This window comes from Malania oleifera, chromosome 10 (assembly GCF_029873635.1).
Source record: "Malania oleifera isolate guangnan ecotype guangnan chromosome 10, ASM2987363v1, whole genome shotgun sequence".
Taxonomy (NCBI): Eukaryota; Viridiplantae; Streptophyta; class Magnoliopsida; order Santalales; family Ximeniaceae; genus Malania; species Malania oleifera.
The window spans coordinates 58,183,225-58,204,243 of record NC_080426.1 but is presented as its reverse complement, the minus strand read 5'-3'; the positions used below and the strand labels follow the sequence as shown (position 1 = coordinate 58,204,243).

At 35.5% G+C, this 21,019-nt stretch overlaps 1 protein-coding gene across 11 annotated transcripts in view; it reads right to left on the bottom strand.

Moving 5' to 3' along the window:
* The window catches only part of LOC131166443 (cyclic pyranopterin monophosphate synthase, mitochondrial), a 51,670-nt gene extending 34,329 nt beyond the window's left edge, over positions 1-17,341 (bottom strand). For 4 of the 11 annotated variants that reach the window (XM_058125015.1, XM_058125017.1, XM_058125008.1 and 1 more), the window contains exons 1-2: positions 16,964-17,014; positions 1,136-1,307 (exon numbers count right to left, since the gene is read on the bottom strand). In XM_058125015.1, coding sequence (XP_057980998.1) covers positions 1,136-1,237 — 102 coding nt within the window. In that variant the 5' untranslated portion in view covers positions 1,238-1,307; positions 16,964-17,014. The other 7 variants (XM_058125014.1, XM_058125011.1, XM_058125018.1 and 4 more) reach the window with 5 other exon arrangements.
* Between the last annotated feature and the right edge of the window lie 3,678 nt (positions 17,342-21,019).

The window sequence follows — 21,019 nt, the reverse complement described above, 5'->3', positions numbered from 1 at the left end:
GACCTGCACAATCTACTCTAGGTTGCTGCATCTCTTGGACTAAACTCTTCTCGCCATACCCTGTTAGATCAATAGTTTTGTCAATGATGACCCACACTGACTTTGATGTCTTATTCCCACACGTTTTGGGCCTTATAGCGTCTGGCCCAACCTTATCACATCCTTTCTTCCCCCAAAGGGCCTCCCAATAAATTTAGAGGCTTCCCCTATGAGCTGACTGGTTTCTCTTATGGTGCTGGGATACCTTTTAGGACAGGACCCCCACCCCCACCCTTTGGTTACAAATGAAAGCCATTTCTGGATCACACCTAGTCTCTGAAACGCCTCTGGTAACATCAGTGAAGAAAAGTCCCTGGAACACACATTTACTCTTCTCCTCCGGCCTGACATTCGAAGAGCCACAGTCTAAGCATCTCCAGTTGCCCTTCTAGGCTTTGGAGGCCTTGTCCGTGGGTGACAAGAAACCCAACATTGCAGTAAATAAGGCCCGCCTCCCATTTTTTTTTATCACCCACCCTCGAACATTAAGGAGGCACTTGCTACTGTCCTTCTCCAACCAAACAAACCTGCCTCGTACCATTTTCAAAAACTTTCAAACTCAAATACCAGAAAACAACTTATTTTAGCATACTCTGTATTCTTTGATGCGACAAGATTGCTTTTGTTCATGTATAAGCATCATCTCCACAAACTCCTGATTTTGTATTTGTGATATTCCAATTAAAAACTTAAGCTTTTAGTGGAAAAAATATTAGCTAGCTTGAAACATACACTTTCTTTTTCCATCTTGTTCAATTGTGATAGTAATTTTCGTTGGTATTCAATTAGACCGTTCCAGCACTAGCCTCTCCATTTATGATGTCACTGATTCTCCAAACTACTCATAGCAAAGACTAGTGTGATTTCACATATGGGGATAAATTCATCAACCAACCATAAAGTGGCAGCAATCAATCCATGCTTCACAGCATGGCGTGGGACAACTAGTTATAATGCAACAGAGCGGAACAAAACTCATTTCCAAATCTACTTTCATTCTGATGCTGTGGAAAATGGTTTCAAAATCATATGCAAAGCCCCATCACCATGCTATTACGTAGCATCATATAGAACAATAAATAAAATATCATCTTACCCTGTTGGCTTCTGTGACAGCACTTGCAAGATCATAGCCACTGTTACTACAGAAGAACCTTCTTGAGGAAAGAAAAGTCACAGCAACTCCTCTAAGGAGCATGACAGGCGTAATTCAGATAGTGTTGCGAAAACCTGTAGGCCTTCGTAGAATCTCAATCATATGAAACCAACTGGAAGAGAAGATGCACATATGGAGTCAGTCACACAAAGCAAATTCACGAAATTTTACAAACTCTAAAGTCAGGAGAGAGTACAAAATAGCACACGCATAGAAAAATGACTGCAAATAAGATTATACAATGGGGTCTAGTCGCATCCCTGAGTAATGAGTGTACGATGTTGCGGCAATGAGATGTGGGGTTGAACAATTAATTCAACAAATATAGAATAAATACAAAACCAGAGTGAAAGAATAATTGTTATTTTCAACAACACAAAACAAGGACAGCTACAACAAAAAAAATACACGGCACTCGCACCTCAAGCTAAAGCACGCTTTTTGAATGTTGAGGTAGGTTTATATGGGATCTTAGCTCATGGAGCACAAGCACACCACTAAGCATAATAAACTAATTGACTGACACAAAATTAGAGTTAAATTATTTTTTTTCTTTTTTTTGGTCCTCCAAGAATGCAATGGAATGAAATTGGTCTTTCTAATTTTACATGTTCATCAATAATTTTTTATTTAATTCCAGTCCCAACCCGTTACAATTCCATTCCACTATATCCAACACTGCATACAGTTGGTGCCATAATTTGACCAATCAACGGAGCATTGGACCTATAAAACAATTCAAGTAAATATATTTTATGGCCGAGTTGAATGAAGGAGTTTCTATTTGCCTAAATTTCCGATTATCTATTTGTTATCCTAATATATGTGGAGTTCAATTTTATCTTTGATTTTATTCTTATCTTTGCAAAGTTCCTACTGTGTTAGGTCTTAGAGAATTAATATGAATAAGGGATGTGGTTCTCAGTGCAAGGCATCTTCCTCAAGATCAAACACATGCCATTTCAATTTATGATTTTTTTTACAATGTTATTTCAATTTATCATTTCATGGAATCAGTTAGATTAAATGTAGTTCCAACAATCATCATTTCTTTTTCTATTTCTTCTCTCTCATGTTCAGCATCCCCATTTTCTAATATCCTTGTCCCATTTGCTAAGGGTGAAACCTAGACCCTAGTCCCTAAACACTTTTTCACAGCAATTTTCCAATGCCCACTTTGGGAAATATTTACCAGAATCAATAAATTCGCATGCCCAAAGGGACTAGCATGGCACAAATTATTAGAAATTGGGATAAGTCCAGAGCAACTGTAAGAGAACATGTTTGATTGCAATAGGATCTATGCAAAAAGGAGTTATAGAAAATTTTCCAAGACACTTGTAGCCTCATTCTTGAGCTTGACTGCTAATCCTCATCTTTCAACTGAGCTTATGGGGGATTTTTTTTTTTTTTTAATCTAAATAGGCTCTAGAGAGACTGGCACTTGATTTCAAACCCACTATGAGTACAAATTATACTTCAGAGTTTTTAGAGAAAAATCTTAAGTGGTCCTGAAACCCTCTTGCTCAGCTAGACTTTTAAATACATTATATGACAAAATCATATATCTCTCTCTTCCCTTGCTAGCGTACTTGATGCTGGGGCAACATAAAGGATCTGCATCCATGGGGAGAGAGAGAAGAAATTGAAGAGAGGAAGGAAGGGGAAGAGAGAAGCGAGGAGTTACAAGGGGGAAACTCACATTCACTTCAACTCAAATTCAACAACAACTGCCTACAACATGGATTTCACACACTATTTATAAAAAAGCCTCTTCACATGAAATACTACAAGCACTACATTACATTACAAACATGCCCCTAGAATACACAAATACTAAAAACAAGTCCCCAGATGCACATAATCCTAGACTAAACACACAATACCATAACTAAGCCCAACAATCTGTTAGCCCAAGTCTTCTTAATTATTCTCCAACAAGGATCTTTCCAAGGTCTTGCTACTTGTCCTACGTCAGTAACATGTGCCACAAGCACCCCTTTTCTCAACTAAAACAATGTTCTCCCTCTCTCACCAAACAACATTAACATTCAGCTTTCAATGATTCAAATTGGGTCTGAATTGGTTTCATTAATTCAGAATTTAATACTTCCAATTTCGAAATTTAATTTTTCTAGACGTTGCCTTATACATATAAGCGCAGTCACCCTCAAATCCCTTATAAGGCAGAAACTAAGGAACAAATGTCATTCACTTAATGATCTCCCCAAGAATTTAGTTGATCTGTCACTCATGATCACATAATTTGTCTAGGTTTTGCCATCCAATTTCTTGCCGAGAAGACACTGAGGGGCAAATAAATTTCATTCACTCCATAACCTTTCAAAGACTGGGACCAAACCAAGCTATCACATAAATTCGTCTAGGCTCAACCATCCAAATCCTTGTTCTCAAGTGATGACAACAAGTCTAAAGTTAAGCTCATCATCTGGTTCCCAATGCAATTCAGTGAAACAGGCGCTAATGATTTCCTAATGCTAAAACTATTTGCAAATTCCCTCACCAAATCAGCCTTCACTTAAGTACAAGAATTTTCTCCTTTGGTCAATTGGGACATGACAAAATATGAGAGTACAAGACATGACTCGAGAGACCCAAATACCTAGGAAATTGATTGAAAAGCTCATGGAAAGAGTTTGATAGACAAGAAGCGAGTGCTAGGCATCTATATTAGAAAAGGAGAGAGTAAGCTTTTGAATGGCTTAACTTTCAAGATATACATGAATTCCAAAGTGAGTGAATCCACCGATTTGCACCATCTTATATCTCAAGTAGCAAGTTATCAGGGATTCTTTGACAAAGTTGGCCCAAAAAAAAAAATTGGTGTCTAAAAGAGCCTACTAAGATGACATTTCAAAAGTTTCAAACATAAAGATTCAGTAAGGAACAATGAATTAGAAGATGAGGTTTGCATGTAATTGAATCATATGCACAGCCATTTTAATCTCATATGCCTGACCATTCTTCACAAAAACACCTAAATGGATGCTAGGAGGGGATTATGAGTGCTCCAACAACAAAGCCTTGCCAGCCAATATCCATAACCCTACCTGCATTTCTGGTAACTGGAGCTATACTGGTCCCATTGGCCATCCTAACAAGGATGTTTACGTAAAAAAAAAAAGGCAAAGTTATTTTAAATAAACAAAGCATGACCATAAAATACAAGGACTCCAAGTAACGCCACTACCATAAAAAAACACACGATTAGGCTAGAAACTGATTTTATTATAATTTCGAGAGGTAAAGTACAAATGCTAAATAAATAATAGTGCTCAAATCCAAAATCTTAAATAATTCTAAGGGAAAATGAAGTGTTGAAAATGCAAAAAAACACTAAAAGGGCAGCTAAATGGTCTCTTATGGAAATTTGGTGAAAAGACCTCCCACACAGTATTTCTGCTTCTAGTTATATTCTAATACCACCTTGTAGATATCTCTGAATTCCATGATTCTTTCCCTATTCAAATGCTTGCAGGCGGTTGCTTCTATCTTGTTCAAACTCAAATTTCCTTCCAAGTTCATCATTGTTCAGCCAAAATTAAATGGAACAAGCCATATCCATTTGCAAGACACTACCTCCTTGTAAATTGATCGGAACAATTTATAGAAAAAATGCCTTGTCCTTACTACACAAGGTCAAATCTAATGAAGACCAACCCCTTGCTTCCTTTGGCCATGGTCCCCCTCCTAGCTTGACACGTTGCACATGCCTATTCAGCCCAAACACCTACACAGTGACCTTTAAACTATGTTTTTCGATTTGGATAATATCCATTTACTCTTTGAGCTTAGGGAAAGTATTGCTTTGCTTTGTAAATTTGTTGATAACTTGATTTTTAGATGAACAAAACTAATTGCAATTTCTTTGTCAAGACAAATCCCAAATATGATAATACTTGATTAGATTATTGGTCAAAACAAAAGCAAACCTGCTATCGCCCAATAACAAACCATGGGATTATGTTGCTGATATTGCATTACACTAAGCACCCCACATAACCATACTTCTTTAGTAGCACTATTAGTAGTGGTAATACTCCACTTTGGTCGTAGAAACACATGTTCTTCTTTAGAAGATTAATCTTGTGTTTGGGAGCCCAAACTTTGGACCTTAGATTTGGCTGTGTGGATTTGGACACAATGCAGTATAAAAATGTATTTGAGTTACACCTAAATTGATACAAATCTAGATCTATTCCTGAACACAACCTAAGAGAAAATTTCAGAACCAACAAGAAAAATATAACTCAAAGTACTATTATGCATCTCAGTATCACCAGCCTAATCAATATATGTGCAAGTAACAAGCTCCACTTTATTAGCACAAGAATAAAAAAATACCATCAAGTTGCATACCTAATATATCACAAGATTTGCTTAGCTCACTTCTTACGTGACTGAAATTGAGACTATAAATCTGCTAATCAGCTAGCTCCATAATCCATATATAATATCAAGTCTAGTGGAAGTTAAATATAAAACACCAACTGAATTTTTAAAGTCAATAGAATCAACTAAATTATTGGGCCATCCTTCACAAGCTTTAAGCTGTTTTCAGCTGAAGTCAGAATTGGTGCACTAGATTCAATATGAGATCTTTTCAAAATATCTTGCACATATTTTCTGGGGAAATAAGTATGTCATCATCTGTCTAAACAACTTCAATGCAAAGAAAATAAGACACCATGCCCATTTCTATCATCTTAAATGATTAATCATAACCTTGTTAAAATCTGCAATTAAGCCTGTACTACTACTAGTAAAAATTAAATCAGGTGCTAGCCTTATGCTAAAGTAAGGTTAGTACCTCAATTTCTCCTTTTATTCTCTCAAGCACTACGCCAGCATGAAGAGTTGTACTGTAATTGTGACAAGATATTTGGTCTAGGGGCATCATTGCAAGACACAATAGTTATTCTTGTTTGATGATGAATGACTAAATTATGAGCAAGAAAAGGAAACTAATGGGATTGAAGATGCTGCAAAGTGTTAAATTATGTGACACTTGAGATTTATATGCACTTGATAACCCCCAGATTATGTGTGCTTCAAGTTTAGAAATAAGTGGTGGCTATTCTTATTGATTCCAGACGTATGCATGATTTTATTCATCCTTCTTTAGCTAAAACAAAAACGTCGGTGGGCTAAAGGCAATTCTTAAAAGTTAAAGTAACCAATCCATAATGCATGTGTAAACAATTTACATGTAATTGTGCAAGGGTATTCTTTTCAAATTGATTTTAACATTTTTTCCTTCAGTGGGTTGCAATGTGATGTAGGTTTCTTAGCAGCATACATATGGTCCTATTATGTGGGATTTTTCTAAAAATTTTGTGCAATTTAAAGTCAAAAGAAATAAACACCCTTTGCAGGGTAATAGAGATACTCCAACTAAAATGGCAGGCAACCATGTCATAGAAAAATAATGTCCAAGAGAAATGCAGCAATACTAATGACTTAATTGTTTATACTCAGTGGTAGGAGTGGAATGAAGCGAGGATGTTCTAGAAAAATTGAATTAATTAATAACTTCTTATATGGATTTCTTTTTATATTCCTATTGATCTTTCTCCTAAGCACATTCACATGACCACGACATTCCCTTACTACTAAATAGCGAGCCACAAATAATTATCCTTACCTATCCCCTATTTTCAAAAGTCAGATATTAAATGTCAATCTCACAATAATTTCTAATTCCCACTATTAATGAGTCACTAGATTAATTATTTGGTGTTGCTTATTTTTCTAACAATTGTATCTATAGTTAAGTTACCACCAAGTTTGAGTCCATGAGGATGTGTGCAGGGGCCATGCTAATTTACTTAGTTTCGTTCCAATTTTATCGCAATTGTATCTCTAGTTAAGTTACCACCAAGTTTGAGTCCATGAGGATGTGTGCAGGGGCCATGCTATTAACTTAGTATCGTTCCAATTTTATGGGATGTCTCTGAAGAGACTTGATTCCATGAGGATGATATTCCAAACACTGCTTTTTTGCAAACATGAAGGGCATTGTGAGTTCTTTGTCATGCTCTTGGGTTTGACAAATGCTCCTTCAACCTTTCAGAGTCTCATGAACACTATTCAACCCATTCTTATTTTTCTGACATTCTAATTTATGGTGGTTTGTGCGAAGACTATTTATCTTTTTTGGAGTTATTTTTAAAATTTCTAAGGGGGCATGACTTGTTAATTAAATTGTTAACAAGTTCCTTTGAGCAAATGTAGGCGGAAATTAATGTTACCTAAATTGCAGAACATTCTGGTTCATGGATGGGAAAGGTATCGCAGCACAGCGCATGCTCTAAAATGTGGAACGTTAGGGGTACACTTAATTAGACACAATCATGAAAAAAGTGCAGTAGCACTTGTATATTTTAGAGAGGATGTTGAGCTGTTTCTAAATCTAGAAGAGAGTTTCTGTTGTGGAATAGATTAGTAATGACAGAAGTAGAATTAAAATGTGATGATTCCCCACTGTTACCTTATAAAAAGTTACGCTGTGAGAAAAATATTTAACTAAAACTTTGGATCATTAGAATTAGTGTTCCAAAATGAAAATGTACCACATTTTGGAACTTTCGTACCAATATGTGGTTCGCTAGGGTATTAGTGTTTTCTCATAACTACCATGGAATATTTGGAGCACATAATATCTCAAGATGATGTGGATGCAGATCCACACAAAAGTTTCCAGTATACTTGAATGGGAAGATCCTAAAATTTGCAGATAAGGAAAGGATTTTTAAGATTGACCAAATATTACAAGAAATTAGTGAAGGATTATAGGAAGATCATGGTGTCAACGGCTATAGGAAGATTGTGGTGTCAAGGGTTATAGGATGACTGTGGTGCCACTTCTTCGCTAAAAAGACACTTTCTAGTAAAGTGACAAAGCAAGATTGCTTTCAACTTGCTCAAAAATGTCCTGACAACAACATGTTCTGCCCTTTCTAAATTTTTCTAGACTATTTGGATTAGAGTTTGATGTGTCATGCATTAGCATAAGCATTAGCATTAGCATTAGCATTAGCATTAGCAGAGTGTTAGTGTAAGGTCAACCATTGGCCTGTACTGGCAAAGCCTTGTCTAAAAAACCTAGCTTCTTTTGGTTTTAAGAAATTATTTATTGTAGTTCTTCATGTAATCAACAAATGGTAGCATTATTTAATGGGTTGTCCTTCTGTAATCCATATTAATTGTTGTTAAGGATTTAAAGGGAAGCTGAAGAAAATGCCCTTGATCGAGTGAATTGACAGAAAAGGATTCACATAGCAGACCCCACTTAGGGGGACTTAAGGCCTGTTATTGTTGCTGCTTCTGTTGTTGTTGTTGTTGAGGTATTTAAAGGAACAACATCTATTAATTGAAGTTCAACAAAAAGAATGGCCAAGCTCATGAGGTATGGCTATGAAATATGATATAACATAGCAGTTGATGCATTATCTTAACAGATGGAGGCATAATTGCTTGCTATCTATTTTCTTGTGCCATGTTAGGTAGACCATGCAAAGCAATAGACAAAAATCGATGAAGCATTGTAAGAAATTATTCATGTCATCCAGTAGCAATAGATGCATATTCCCAACATTGTTATGCATATAGGTTGATGCAGCATAAAAGTTGGGTGGTACGAGAAAAAATTCTCATGTGGCAATAACACAACCTTAAATTGCTACCTAACCCTACGGATGGTCCTTCAAGATTCCACAAAACTAATAAAAGCATCTTGATAAATTTCTATTGGGGGGGAGGGGGGCTGAAAAAGAAGTCAAACAATACACAGCTCCCTGCAATGTTTTCCAAAAAATGAAAATGTGACTGTTCCTGGTTTGCTACATCCTTTACCAGTTCCAAGAGGAATTTAAACTAATGTATCTATGTCTTATATTGAAAGCTTGAGACCTTCTCATGGAAAGAAAATTAAAATTGTGGTAGTGGATTGACTTTCTAAATATGCCTACTGTATTCTCATAGCTTATTTGTTATCCTGCAGATTCCTACTACTCAATTCCTTAGGGCCACTGGGTATTGTTCAATGTCACAGGCTGAACACTTCACTCCTTGTAAAGGGCCATGCGGCACTAGTTATACTCTTGCTTAAGTAATCAACCAAAAGTATATCATGGTCTCACCACATGAATAAATTCACAGCCATCGAATACAAAGGTAAGCAGAGGCAGTAAACTAGCATGTACGTAAACACAAATCACACGATAAACTGTAAAAGCAGCGTAATTCATTATTCACACCTATGTAGGGAACGTATGTTTAGCAATGGACACAAGTAGGCTAAACAGGTTTACAATAGCTAGTGAATTTTGCAATGATTGATGAACACTCACCCTCCCGTTAGGAAATATTAAACTGACCAAGGTGTCATACTCCCATTTTTGACTAAGGCATTATCCCACTCAAAGAATAAAACCTGTACTACTATTTACATGATGGCTACCCATCCCATGTACACAAGACATACAATCACAGGCAAGCATACGCAGCCTAAACAAGCTTGGATCGTGACATTTAGGCTTGATGAAGCCTAACAAGTGTCAAGAAGAAAAGAGCACATGGAGGGGACTAAACTTCGGCCACAAAAAAGGAAGTTCCCTCAAATTTTAGACGAACTATCCGAGAAGTAAAGTGCGAATTCAATATCCCATGATCTCAAGAGGATGATTACATTATGAAAAAAAAAAAAGTCCTTCACCAACATCCAAGAAGATAAATTTATTTTTATAGTTATCTTTATTTTCAGTCATTTAATTTCCAATATCCTTAATTTTCTGCAAACATTTACCTTTTTCCTCAATCATTCTTTAAATTTCCAATGTTACACTTTGGCTGTGTTAATTTAGATTTCCATTGTTGTCGTAGTAACAATTTCTCCAAAGGCTTCAACAACAAAATCTCTCTCTTTACCGTTATAGTACGAATTTTTTACAAAGGAGGCTTATTCAAAGTCCATTAATCCATCTCTCATACCAAAAAAATCCTGTAATCCCACTTTGGGAACTAATTGACTGAAATAGTAATTTGGCATGGTAGGACCGAGTAGGTCGCCAATTACTAGGAATGCCAATAAGAACATTGATGTTGGCGGAAAAGCAAAAAATGAGACTTTGAGACCATTGATGATTGAAAACCAATCGCTGCTTCAAAGGTTGAATTGATGAAGAACCGTTGCCACATCTTATCTACAAGGATAAGAATAGGCTCTAAGGGGATCCCGATGACCTCCGGGGGGATCTCTCCAATGCCTGAGTTAGTAAATAGGTCTGGGATCAAAGTGAAAGAGAGGGAAATAGATAATTTTCTTAGAGCCAAAGTTCTCGATGTGGTTAAGAGAACTTACCTCTTTTGTTCCCTCCTCCTCGTTTTGTTTCTTGGTTCCTCAAGCAAGAACAATCTTTGGGACGTGGATCTCCTCATCAGGGAGTGGAAGAGTTACAATTGTGGGTGCGTGTGTTCAACTGCCCTTAGTGGTTTTTTGTGGGCGGTCCCCATTTATTTCATTCTCCTTATGAATCTATCACGTCAACAATGTGCATGCCACACATGTGTACCTAAATGAGTTTGGCTAAGTAGGTCAACCTTTGAGGTCAGCCCTGCACATGCTTTTCACATGCACCAAAGTGAGGTCAGCTGAGCAAGTTGGCCTTTGTGGTCGGCCATGCACATGCTTTTCACATGCGCCAAGGTGAGGTCAGCTAGGTAGGTCAGTCTTAGGTTGGCCATGCACGTGCTTTCCTGTACACCAAGGTAAGCTTAGCTAAGTAGGTCGGCCATGCACGTTCTTTTCACATGCACCAAAGTGAGCTTGGCTGAGCAAATCGACCTTTGAGGCTGGCCATGCACGTGCTTTTCACGTGTGCAAAAGTGAGGTCGGCTAAGCAAGTCGGCCTTTGATGTCAACCATGCACATGCTTTTTACGTGTGCCAAAGGGAGCTCAACCTGGCGACTCGGTTGGTTAGCTCAGTACTTGGCACCCCTACAAAGACTATCATGCCACAAACTAGACAATTGGTCAACGGAACAAGTGCAAAAATTGGTGGTGCAGCCAGTGGTGCACATTGACTTGATGAGTGTTGATATCACAGTCATGCGACAACAAATAGCTTAGGAAAATTAGTATGTTTTCCCACGGATTACTCAAGAAATGACAATCATGATGATATCATTGTTTTACAACCTAGTTGCAAGGATTTTTTTTTTTTTTAAATTAACAACAAAAAACATTATGAATCCAAAGCTCCTAGAATACAGAATTATGCTGAAACATAGTATGTACTCGTCTAAACTGCACAGAGTGCAGATCACCTACATGGATAGCCTAACCCATCTATCCAAACTCACTATTCACGAGCACCAACACGACCAAGCACAATATATCGACAGAAGTTACAACATTAGGCACATCCTTATAGCCCAAAGAGAACATCATACCTAATATTGGCTAAAAACATCCTTGGTTGTACTTGCCTATTTGACACCAACTCCTACCTAGACACTCCCACAAAAACTAGAAACCAGAGGTACACCTAGCCATGGCGTCAGCCACATGGCAATACTAGGTCAACACTTGGACAACCCAGTGCGTGAGGAACCACAGCGCATGGGAGAATAGAACCTACCTAGCTCCCTAGTAGGGTTGCAAATGACCCAAGATGTTCACAAGCTATTCAGAACTTAACTAGATAATAACTCGTTCGAACTTGTTTTTTGAGACAAACTAATCAAGCTCGAGTTTAGATTTTAAGCTCAAAAACTAAATGAGCCAAGCTTGAGCAGCTTTACTCAGCTTGTTAAAGTTGCGAGCTAGCTCGTTTAACTAGCTCGCAACATGAATTATTTAAAAACTCAAATAAAAGGCTTGTTTAATAGCTTAGGAGTTAACTAATGGAGTAAGTTTATAAAATTTTTAGCATAGTAGTCAAAAACGTGCTTGAGGTGCGCCTAGGCGTGAGGCATAGAGGGGCGACGAGGCCAACGCCTCATCACTGGTGAGGCGAAGTGACCTTTAAGAGGCGTAGGAGGGCACACTAATGCGCCAGGCACCGTGAGTCGCACCTTAAAATTTTTGAAGCTATTAGCCTATTGATAAAGAAATAGCCAAAACGAGCCCTAGCCCTCGTTCAACTTGAACCAATAGGATTCATCTGCAACTCTTCAAGCCAACATGAAACCAGCCGGAACCCTTCTTCTTCGACCCTTCAAAGTAGCACGACACCAACAGGAGCCCTTCGCGAGTTTGTCATCGAGCCTTCAAACCAACAGAAGCTTTATGAGTTCGTCTTCGAGCTTTCGAACCAACAGAAGCCCTTCGTGACCTCGTCTTCAAGCCTTCGAACCAGTAGGAGTTTTGTGAGTTCACCTTCGAGCCTTCAAGAGTCGTCAGTTCACCTGCTTCGAAGCAGCACAAAACCAGTAGGAGAAGTTCTTCTTCGACCAATCGATCCTTCGAAGCAGTACGAAACCAGCAGGAACCCTTCATCTTCAACCTTTCGAAGTTCAAACCAACACGAGGCTTTCATCTTCGACCCTTTGAACCAACAGGAGCTCTTCGTCTTCAAGCCTTCGAACTAGCAAGAGCCCTTTGTCAGTCCGTCTTCAAGCCTTCGAACCAGCAGGAGCCCTTCGTCTTCGAGGTTCGAGCCTTCGTGAGTCGTTAGGCTGCTTCGATTTTCAAACTAGTAAGTTGTCGTCGTCGTCTTCTTCTTCTTCTTCAGTTCTTCTTCTACTTCTTCTTCTTCGTTTTCTTCTTATTCTTCTTCTTTAGTTCTTCTTCTTCAGTTCTTCTTATGCTTCTTCTTCAGTTCTTCTTCAGGCTGCTTCGATTTTCAAACTAGAAAGTCGTCATCTTCTTCTTGTTCGTCTTCGTCTTCTTCTTCTTCAGTTCTTCTATTTCTTCTTCTTCAATTCTTCTTCTTCAGTTCTTCTTTTGCTTCTTCTTTAGTTCTTCTTCTTCAGTTCTTCTTCTGCTTCTTCTTCAGTTCTTCTTCACTTCTTCTTGTCGACTGCTTCTTCTCATAATATTAATTTGCATTAAGCCTCTAAGTCAATATTATATAATGTGTAATTAATTATGTAGCTTAATGCAAGTTTATACTTTCTAATTAATACATAACATTTTTTTACTGAATTTTGCTGTTGTTTTGTAATTTGTTTGGAAATGTAGTAATTATACATTTTTCTTAAAAATATTAATATATAACATTTTTTACTGAATTTAGCTATTGTTTTATTGTACTCTTTTCTTTTGATATTGAAGATGCTTTTGGGCCTTCAGCCTGGCAATTTTATTTCATTTCAAATTTGAAGCTTGAAATCTTGCATGCCTAATTACTTATGTTTTAAATAAATTGAATCCTTTGTCTGTTGTATAAACGAGAAATTTTAGATATAATTTTAAAGTTCGCTAATATATAATCAAAATTTTAACAAGATTAGTCTTGGCTCATTTGAAGCTCAATTAATAAATGAGCCGAATATGAACAAGGCCGAGCTCGACTTGTTTGATTAACAAGCCCAGCTTGAGCTCAGTTTTACAAGCTCATTTATTAAACAAGCCAAGCCTAAACATGCTAAAACTCAGCTTGGCTCTGCTTGGCTCAGCTCTGCTTGGCATGATTGCAACCCTATTCCCCAGGGAGGACATCATTTACATCTCCCGACACCTTTGAAACGGCAACACCTAGTCGAGGCCTTGTAGCAAATAGGCTTGGACACCCATCATACTCAAAGAATGTCAACCTAGCTCATTTTCGCTAATGGTACAAAGTCCCTGAATTTGAGCTATTCTCCGGGGAGGACACAGTTAAACGCATCACCCAACTCTAATGCAATGAAGCAGTAGTGAACAATTTCCTGCAATTTCAGCTCTTCACCAACTTGTGCACCAAGTCGGCCTTCACATGGTATATGAACCTCTTTCTAACGTGTACTAGGAGCCGGAAATAGCTAAAAAACAGTTCCATAACTTTTTCTATAGAGCTCAACTAGATCAGATTGACTAAGCCACTGTTTGGAACATCTTCAAAATTAAGTACTTCTTTAGAAAAATATTTTTCATAAATACGTCAATAAGTGGTGTTTGGCAAACAATATAATAAGTACTTATTTTTATACGTACTTTTGAAAACCACTTCCTTTTATCAAGAGCTTGTGCTCAACCAAGGCTTAATCTTACCCTGGCATCTTATTGTAAATCCAAAGCAAAATAATTTTTGAACTCCTGATGTAGATCTAATGGTTTTTGCTTAAAGATCGATCCTTGTTTGTAATCAAGGGATTAACATCAATAGTGGTATGGCCAAGGCAAAATCAAACCACCAAACAAAAAAAAAAAAAAAAATTGTTCTTTGTCCAACATCCAGGTTAATTTCCTAAGGCAATCATCTCTAATGTGGCCAAGCAAACAAGGAAATTCACCCACTATTGAAGTTGAAGCAAGAAAGTGAATTCATTTGGCAAGAGAAGCATTAGAGAGAATTTAATCAAGTGAAGGAATAATTTGGCCAATTTACCTACTGTAATACATCTTAAGACACTCTGGTGGTCATCACGCAGTTACAATAAAAAACATTGCAACTTTAATAATGTAAATGGGTTCTACTTATCGCCAATACTTAGTTTTGTTTTATGTTTGTTATGGATGGCCACATAGACTACAATGAATTTGTAACTGCAATGCAAAATGGGATATTTAAGTAAGAGGATTTCAAATCATAGTTTTATCACTGTATTTAAGGAGGCCAACAGCATTGTTGAGAGAGTAATTGGGTTCATTTTTTTTTGCATTTTCCCTTTTTCTCATGGTTTTGTGAATGTATACAACTCTAAAAAGTTATAAGAATGTCATTACGTTGCTTGTAAATGGTTGATGCCACTTCTTTTAGTTTACTGATGTTGAATTTACTCAATTTGTTTTGATGTCTGGATTTCTTATTTGGAACAGATTGTGCAATAAAATAAAGTATAATAATAACAGTAAAATAAAAATAATAATAAAAAAAAGGGCAGCCCGGTGCACAAAGCTCCTGCGTATGCGGGTCCAAGGAAGGGGCAGACCACAATGGGTCTATAGTACGCAGCCTTAAATGCAAAAAAAATAAATAAATAAATCTACAAAGCCTACTAAATCTATAGCAGACTAAATTTACCCAAAACAAACCTACAATACTCTAGTAATAGTGTTTGCACTTCAATACTTCTTTGAAACACTGGAATGTTTTATTTAAAAAAACTTTTTTCCACAATTTCTTACTAGTATTAAAAACTCAAAATACTTCAATAAACTATGTTGGTTTTGTCTACATTTTGTTGGTAAAACAAAAGAAAAACCAGAAGGCCCAAGTGCCTTGAGAGGATCTGTGTGTAGGATGGATTGGAGTGCAGGCAATTGCCATTATACTGATAGGGTGAGCCCTTGATCAAAGTTTTGGAAAGTTAATGAAAAGCTAACACAATAAACATGATATTTTCTTCACAAAGCTCAAAACAAATATAACTTATAAACTTAATAAAAATCAATTTCATAGTATTGCAAAAGCGAGGAAACGAGAAAATCATTCTTTAAATGGTTTGAATTAAAAATAGTACAATATATCACAAATGCTTTACAACATCATTCATAGCTACTTCTCAAAATCATCACCAATTATAACCTATTTGAACACCTCATCAATCTAAAATGCAGATAAAAAATTATTACCATCATCAGCATACCATCAGTCCTCCAGGCATGTATAAATAGATTGTAAAACTAATTAAATGAGCAGACTCAATTATTAAGAACAAAAATCAAATAAAGATTCGACCATCTGTTAATGAGGCTAAAATATTTAAATCCAAATCAAAATAAATAGAGCTTTACGCGAAATTAACGTGAGAGTCGAGAGAATTACCACCAACAGCCCTAAAAGAGTGTCCACCTCACCAAAAATATCAAACAAGTCGAAAATAGAGCAAAACATCTCATATGACAACAATTTTTTAAACTAAAATTAAGGCGAAAAAAATACTGCCTCGGCCAGCAAGCAAACAACTTATAATGTTGTATACGAATTTAGCATATTACTAATTAAACACTCTACCATCAAATAGTCCAATCAGAGGATGTGGTAAAACTTTTGCAAACATATCAAATAGTCCTAAATGGTTAACAGATATGGTAGATAATTCTGTATTTCAAATGATCCCACATGTGGAACTCCCTAGAATTCACTCATACATTTTCACAAACACCCCACATGTGTGCACACCCCCTCTCATTGGTTCTAACTAATCTGTATTAGAATTGGTCTTGGAGAAATAGTAAATCTCGATCAAAAATCATATAAGAAAAACGTATCAATTTTTTTAAAAAAAGGGAATAAACAGATTGATTTATGGCGGGAGGAAAAAACAATCCACTAACGTAACTCTGGTATTATAAAGATAATTAACAACATAGAAATATGCTGTATCTCAATCAATACGAATATTCCTATCAATTGTGCATTGCAACTTTTCCTCAAGAAAGTTTCTTAGATATCAAACAAATCGATGTGGGTAGCCTATAATTCAAATTAAATTAAACAGAAATTCAAGTGAACAAAAAACAATCCATTAAATCTCAGTTAAAGTATAAATGATATCAACAACATGTAATTCAAAATTAAAATTCAATAGAAATTTTTATAAAAAAAAAACCATAAATAACCAAAGCCGATGGAGGAGGGGCAACAAGCCCTACCCACCTGTCTATGAACTATATTGAGAGAGTAAACGTACCTCTGGCAAACAGTGACGATTGCGTTAGTGGCTGTAGTACAGTTGAGATAGCGAGAGAGCGTGGCAAGCAAATGGGAGATTCTCCAAGAGCCAAGGTCTTAAATTTCGATTTCTACTCAAATTTGGAAGCTCCAAAAGAATGAAATTTCGACGAAAATTTAGATTTCGTTGTTAATTCTGATTCGATTTGAAAAAATAACAAAAATTATTAATGAATATGAAATTCTTTGCAAAACTTTAAAACGAAAATTTAGATTTCGATGTTAATTCTGATTCGATTTGAAAAAATAACAAAAATTATTAATAAATATGAAATTCTTTGTAAAACTTTAAAAATAGTTAACAAACATAATAATATATTACAAATTAAATATATCTATATTTTGTATATGGTGGAAAATTTGTAAAATAGTATGTGTATTAAACATATTTATAAGATAATGTACATTAAATAAATTCATTTAATACAAATGAAATTCATTAACTATTTAAATATTATTTATTATATAAATAATGATAACTTAGACATGGATGGTTAAATAAAATGTTAATGTAACTTTATTTTTTCATATAATTTTAAAAACACTTGTAATAAAATAAATTGTTAGATTATTGTGGACCAACGATGTATATCAATCTTTAACACTATAAACACATGATAAATAGCACCCATAATAAGAAATGTAATATTTTTTTTTTTTAAATTGCGGACAACAAGACTAAAACCCTGGTAACCAACTCTAATATCTTGTTAGATTACCACTTTATCTAAAAGTTTAAATTGTTAGGTTGTAGGCCAACAATGTATATCAAACTTTAACATAAATAAAATAAATTATGACGAAATTTCATTATAGTTAAAATTTTGACAAGTTTAGCTAACATTTCGAGATTTCAATAAATTTCGGATGATTCTTTGAGATTTTGATGAAAATTATGCAATACAAAAAATGACTGTCATTTCAATTTCGAGGGTGATGGAAATTAGAAATTTTGACGGAAATTTCGACAATTTCATGGAAACTTAAGACCATGCTTTGAACACAAAGCAAGTCCTTGCAATCGAAGAACGGTGAGACCAAAGATTAATGGCGATACACATCGACACAAATACCTTAGGCACGAGGGGTTCAAGGGTTTTGGCTATGTGCACACAAATGGGGTCGACTTACACTTAACAAAGACGAATGCAAGAAGAGGAGAGGGAAATCTAACATAGTAGGTTAGTTTAACCAAAACGTTGCGTTTAGGTTGGGAGCAAGAATTTGAATTTGAATTTGAGTAAATTTAGATAATTTTCAATGTAATTTTATTTTACATTTCAACTAAATTCAATACAAATCTAAATTTCAGACCTTTTCAAACATAATAAAAGAGATATTTGGATAATTAGGGTAAAAAAAGAAAATATTTGCATGAATCCAAGTCCTCCAATTATTATGTTTTGTCAAAAAAAACTCTTATAATTTAATTCAAAATCAATAAATTGCCTTACAAAATTTATTATAATCATTAACTCTCGTATGTGATTTTTAAAATAATGATAAGTTATAACATTGTTAACTCATATTTACACAAATCACATGAATGGTCGGTTCGAGGCAAATCCAACCATTAGGGTGTCATTGGTCCCCTAACTTCCATTTACATACTTTGTGAAATAGGAGTGTGTTTCAATATGATGTTTATGCATATGTGTGCCTTGGTAGGAGGAAGTAAAAATACATATTTGTATATACTTTTAAATTACAGGTGAATATATAAGTGTGTGATTAAGAAAATGGGTTTGAATATTCCTTAGGTATATGTATGAAAAATGGACGTACTCAAACATATATAATGAGTATAGGCATTTGTAATCGTATGAGAGTATTGGTAAGATTTGTATATATTCATTTAGGATTTTTTTTCTCATTTTATTATTATTTTAAAATAATATATTAAATAATATCCTGTTCAGAAAAATTATTTCCAAAATGACGCTAACGTAATCTCGCTACTTGATCCAGCAAGGTTTAAGCAAATCTCGCTGGACCAAGTAGTGAGATTTGCTTGGGAAACTGATCTAGCATTGGACACGTGGCAAAAATTTGGAGTGTCAGGTTTTTAAAAAAAAAAATGAAAAATGTCGGCATCAGCCAGCAGCATTTAAAAGAAAAAAAAAAAAAAAGGAGGGGGTTGTCAAGTAGCACTGGCGCTACTCGGGAAACGGGGAGAGAGGAGAGAGAGGGGGGAGGGTAGGGGGAATTAAAAGGGGCGGGGGGGTATTCGTTTAATGTAACAAAAAAGAGGGGGTTATTTAATATTGTATTTTCAAATATTATAACAAAAAATTATAAGTTGATAAAATAATATTTTCATCCCATAATCAAATTCAATAATAATAAAATGGAAAAAATTATTTAAAATAATAATTCTCCCTCATTCACAATTTTTTGAAAAAATAAATTTATTTTTTACTATTTTTTTATATCAAATATTATTTAAAATAAAAATTATTCTAATATGATTAAAAATTTACAAAAATCAAATATTAAGGATATGTAAAATTAAAATTTTATTTATTTACTTAATGTTGACCTTATAGGTCGCACCTGGTTTTGATAATGACAAATACTCGGGTATTTGATGATTGTTAAGTGTTTGTGCATGTTTAAATAAATATCCCAAAGAATGACACTTGAAGCAGCTAGAAGACCATGAAGGCCTTTTAAATTTATAATTGTAAATTAAATATGTGTAATATAGGTCTATAATAGTAACTTAGGATGTGATTTGTATTTACCTTATCTGCACATCATGCATATAGGATATATGGTAAGCTCAATAAGACCTTACCACGACTCTAGGTACCAACACTTACACATATCATATAACATATAGGAGTGTTGAATTTTGTGCCTTAAATTTGAACAAATATCAGGATTTTGAGAGAGCTCGGGCGACCGAACTCTTGGAGTTCAAAACTCCTCGGGCACCCGAAATGTTGTTGAGTCAACAATGGATCAGGGCTCTCGGACGACCGACCAATTATGTGCTAATTGTCTACAAGCGCCCGAACTCTTTGAAAGGGACAGTCCACCAACTCGGGTGACCGACTGATTTAGTTCAAAAAGGACCCCGGGCGACTGAACACAAGAGTTCAGGCCACCAAATATAGGACCGAGCACCTAAAGTCACAAAGCAATGCTACTGACTTTAATTCAGGTCTCCGAACATGAAACCGGGTGACCGAACTAAGTTAAATAAAATTTATTACTAAGTCTCGTCGGGCGACCGAACCTTGGTTCAGCCACCCGAACTCCAGCCAGTTGAAATTAATTTAACCACGGTAAAACAGGGTTAATTTGGGTTGATTGTATTTTAACCATTTGGGACTTTTTTAATTATTCCCAACATGTTCCAACCGGTTATATTTTTACCTCTGACTATAAATATGAGTTCATTTACAAGACTAGTATAACATTAGCAAATAGATTAGCCAAAAAATTATTTCTCTTGAAAATACATCTTTTGGCCAAATACTCTCAAATCTCCGTTCATTTGATATCTTCTGGGATTGTGTGAACATTTCTAGAGTGCTTAAAATTGTTATAGTTTGCTAGAAAATCCCATTTGAGTGATTGATTGTTATATTTCTTTTGGGGAGTTTTAGCTTAGGTTTCTCACAGATTTGCATATTATAAATCTTGTGTGGGGATAAACCAAGTAAGCTAAGGATATTTGCATCTTTATTGCAAGTGTCCAATAGCTTGATTTTTATTGTGCAAAAATTTCTCAAACAAGCAAGTATTTTCAAACTAGTGTTGTGCATCTTTCATTGAGGAAAACTCTTTTGAACTAGTTTGATTATCTAATTCGCATCTTTGGAATACTGATTTGTTGTTGAACTACTTTATTTAGATTCCAAGAAATTGCTTATGTTGAATACTTTTGAGCATTATACTGATTATATTGTGTTGAGTGTTGATTGCACAAAACTTGCATCATTGAGCTTACACTATATCCATGTTATTGATGTG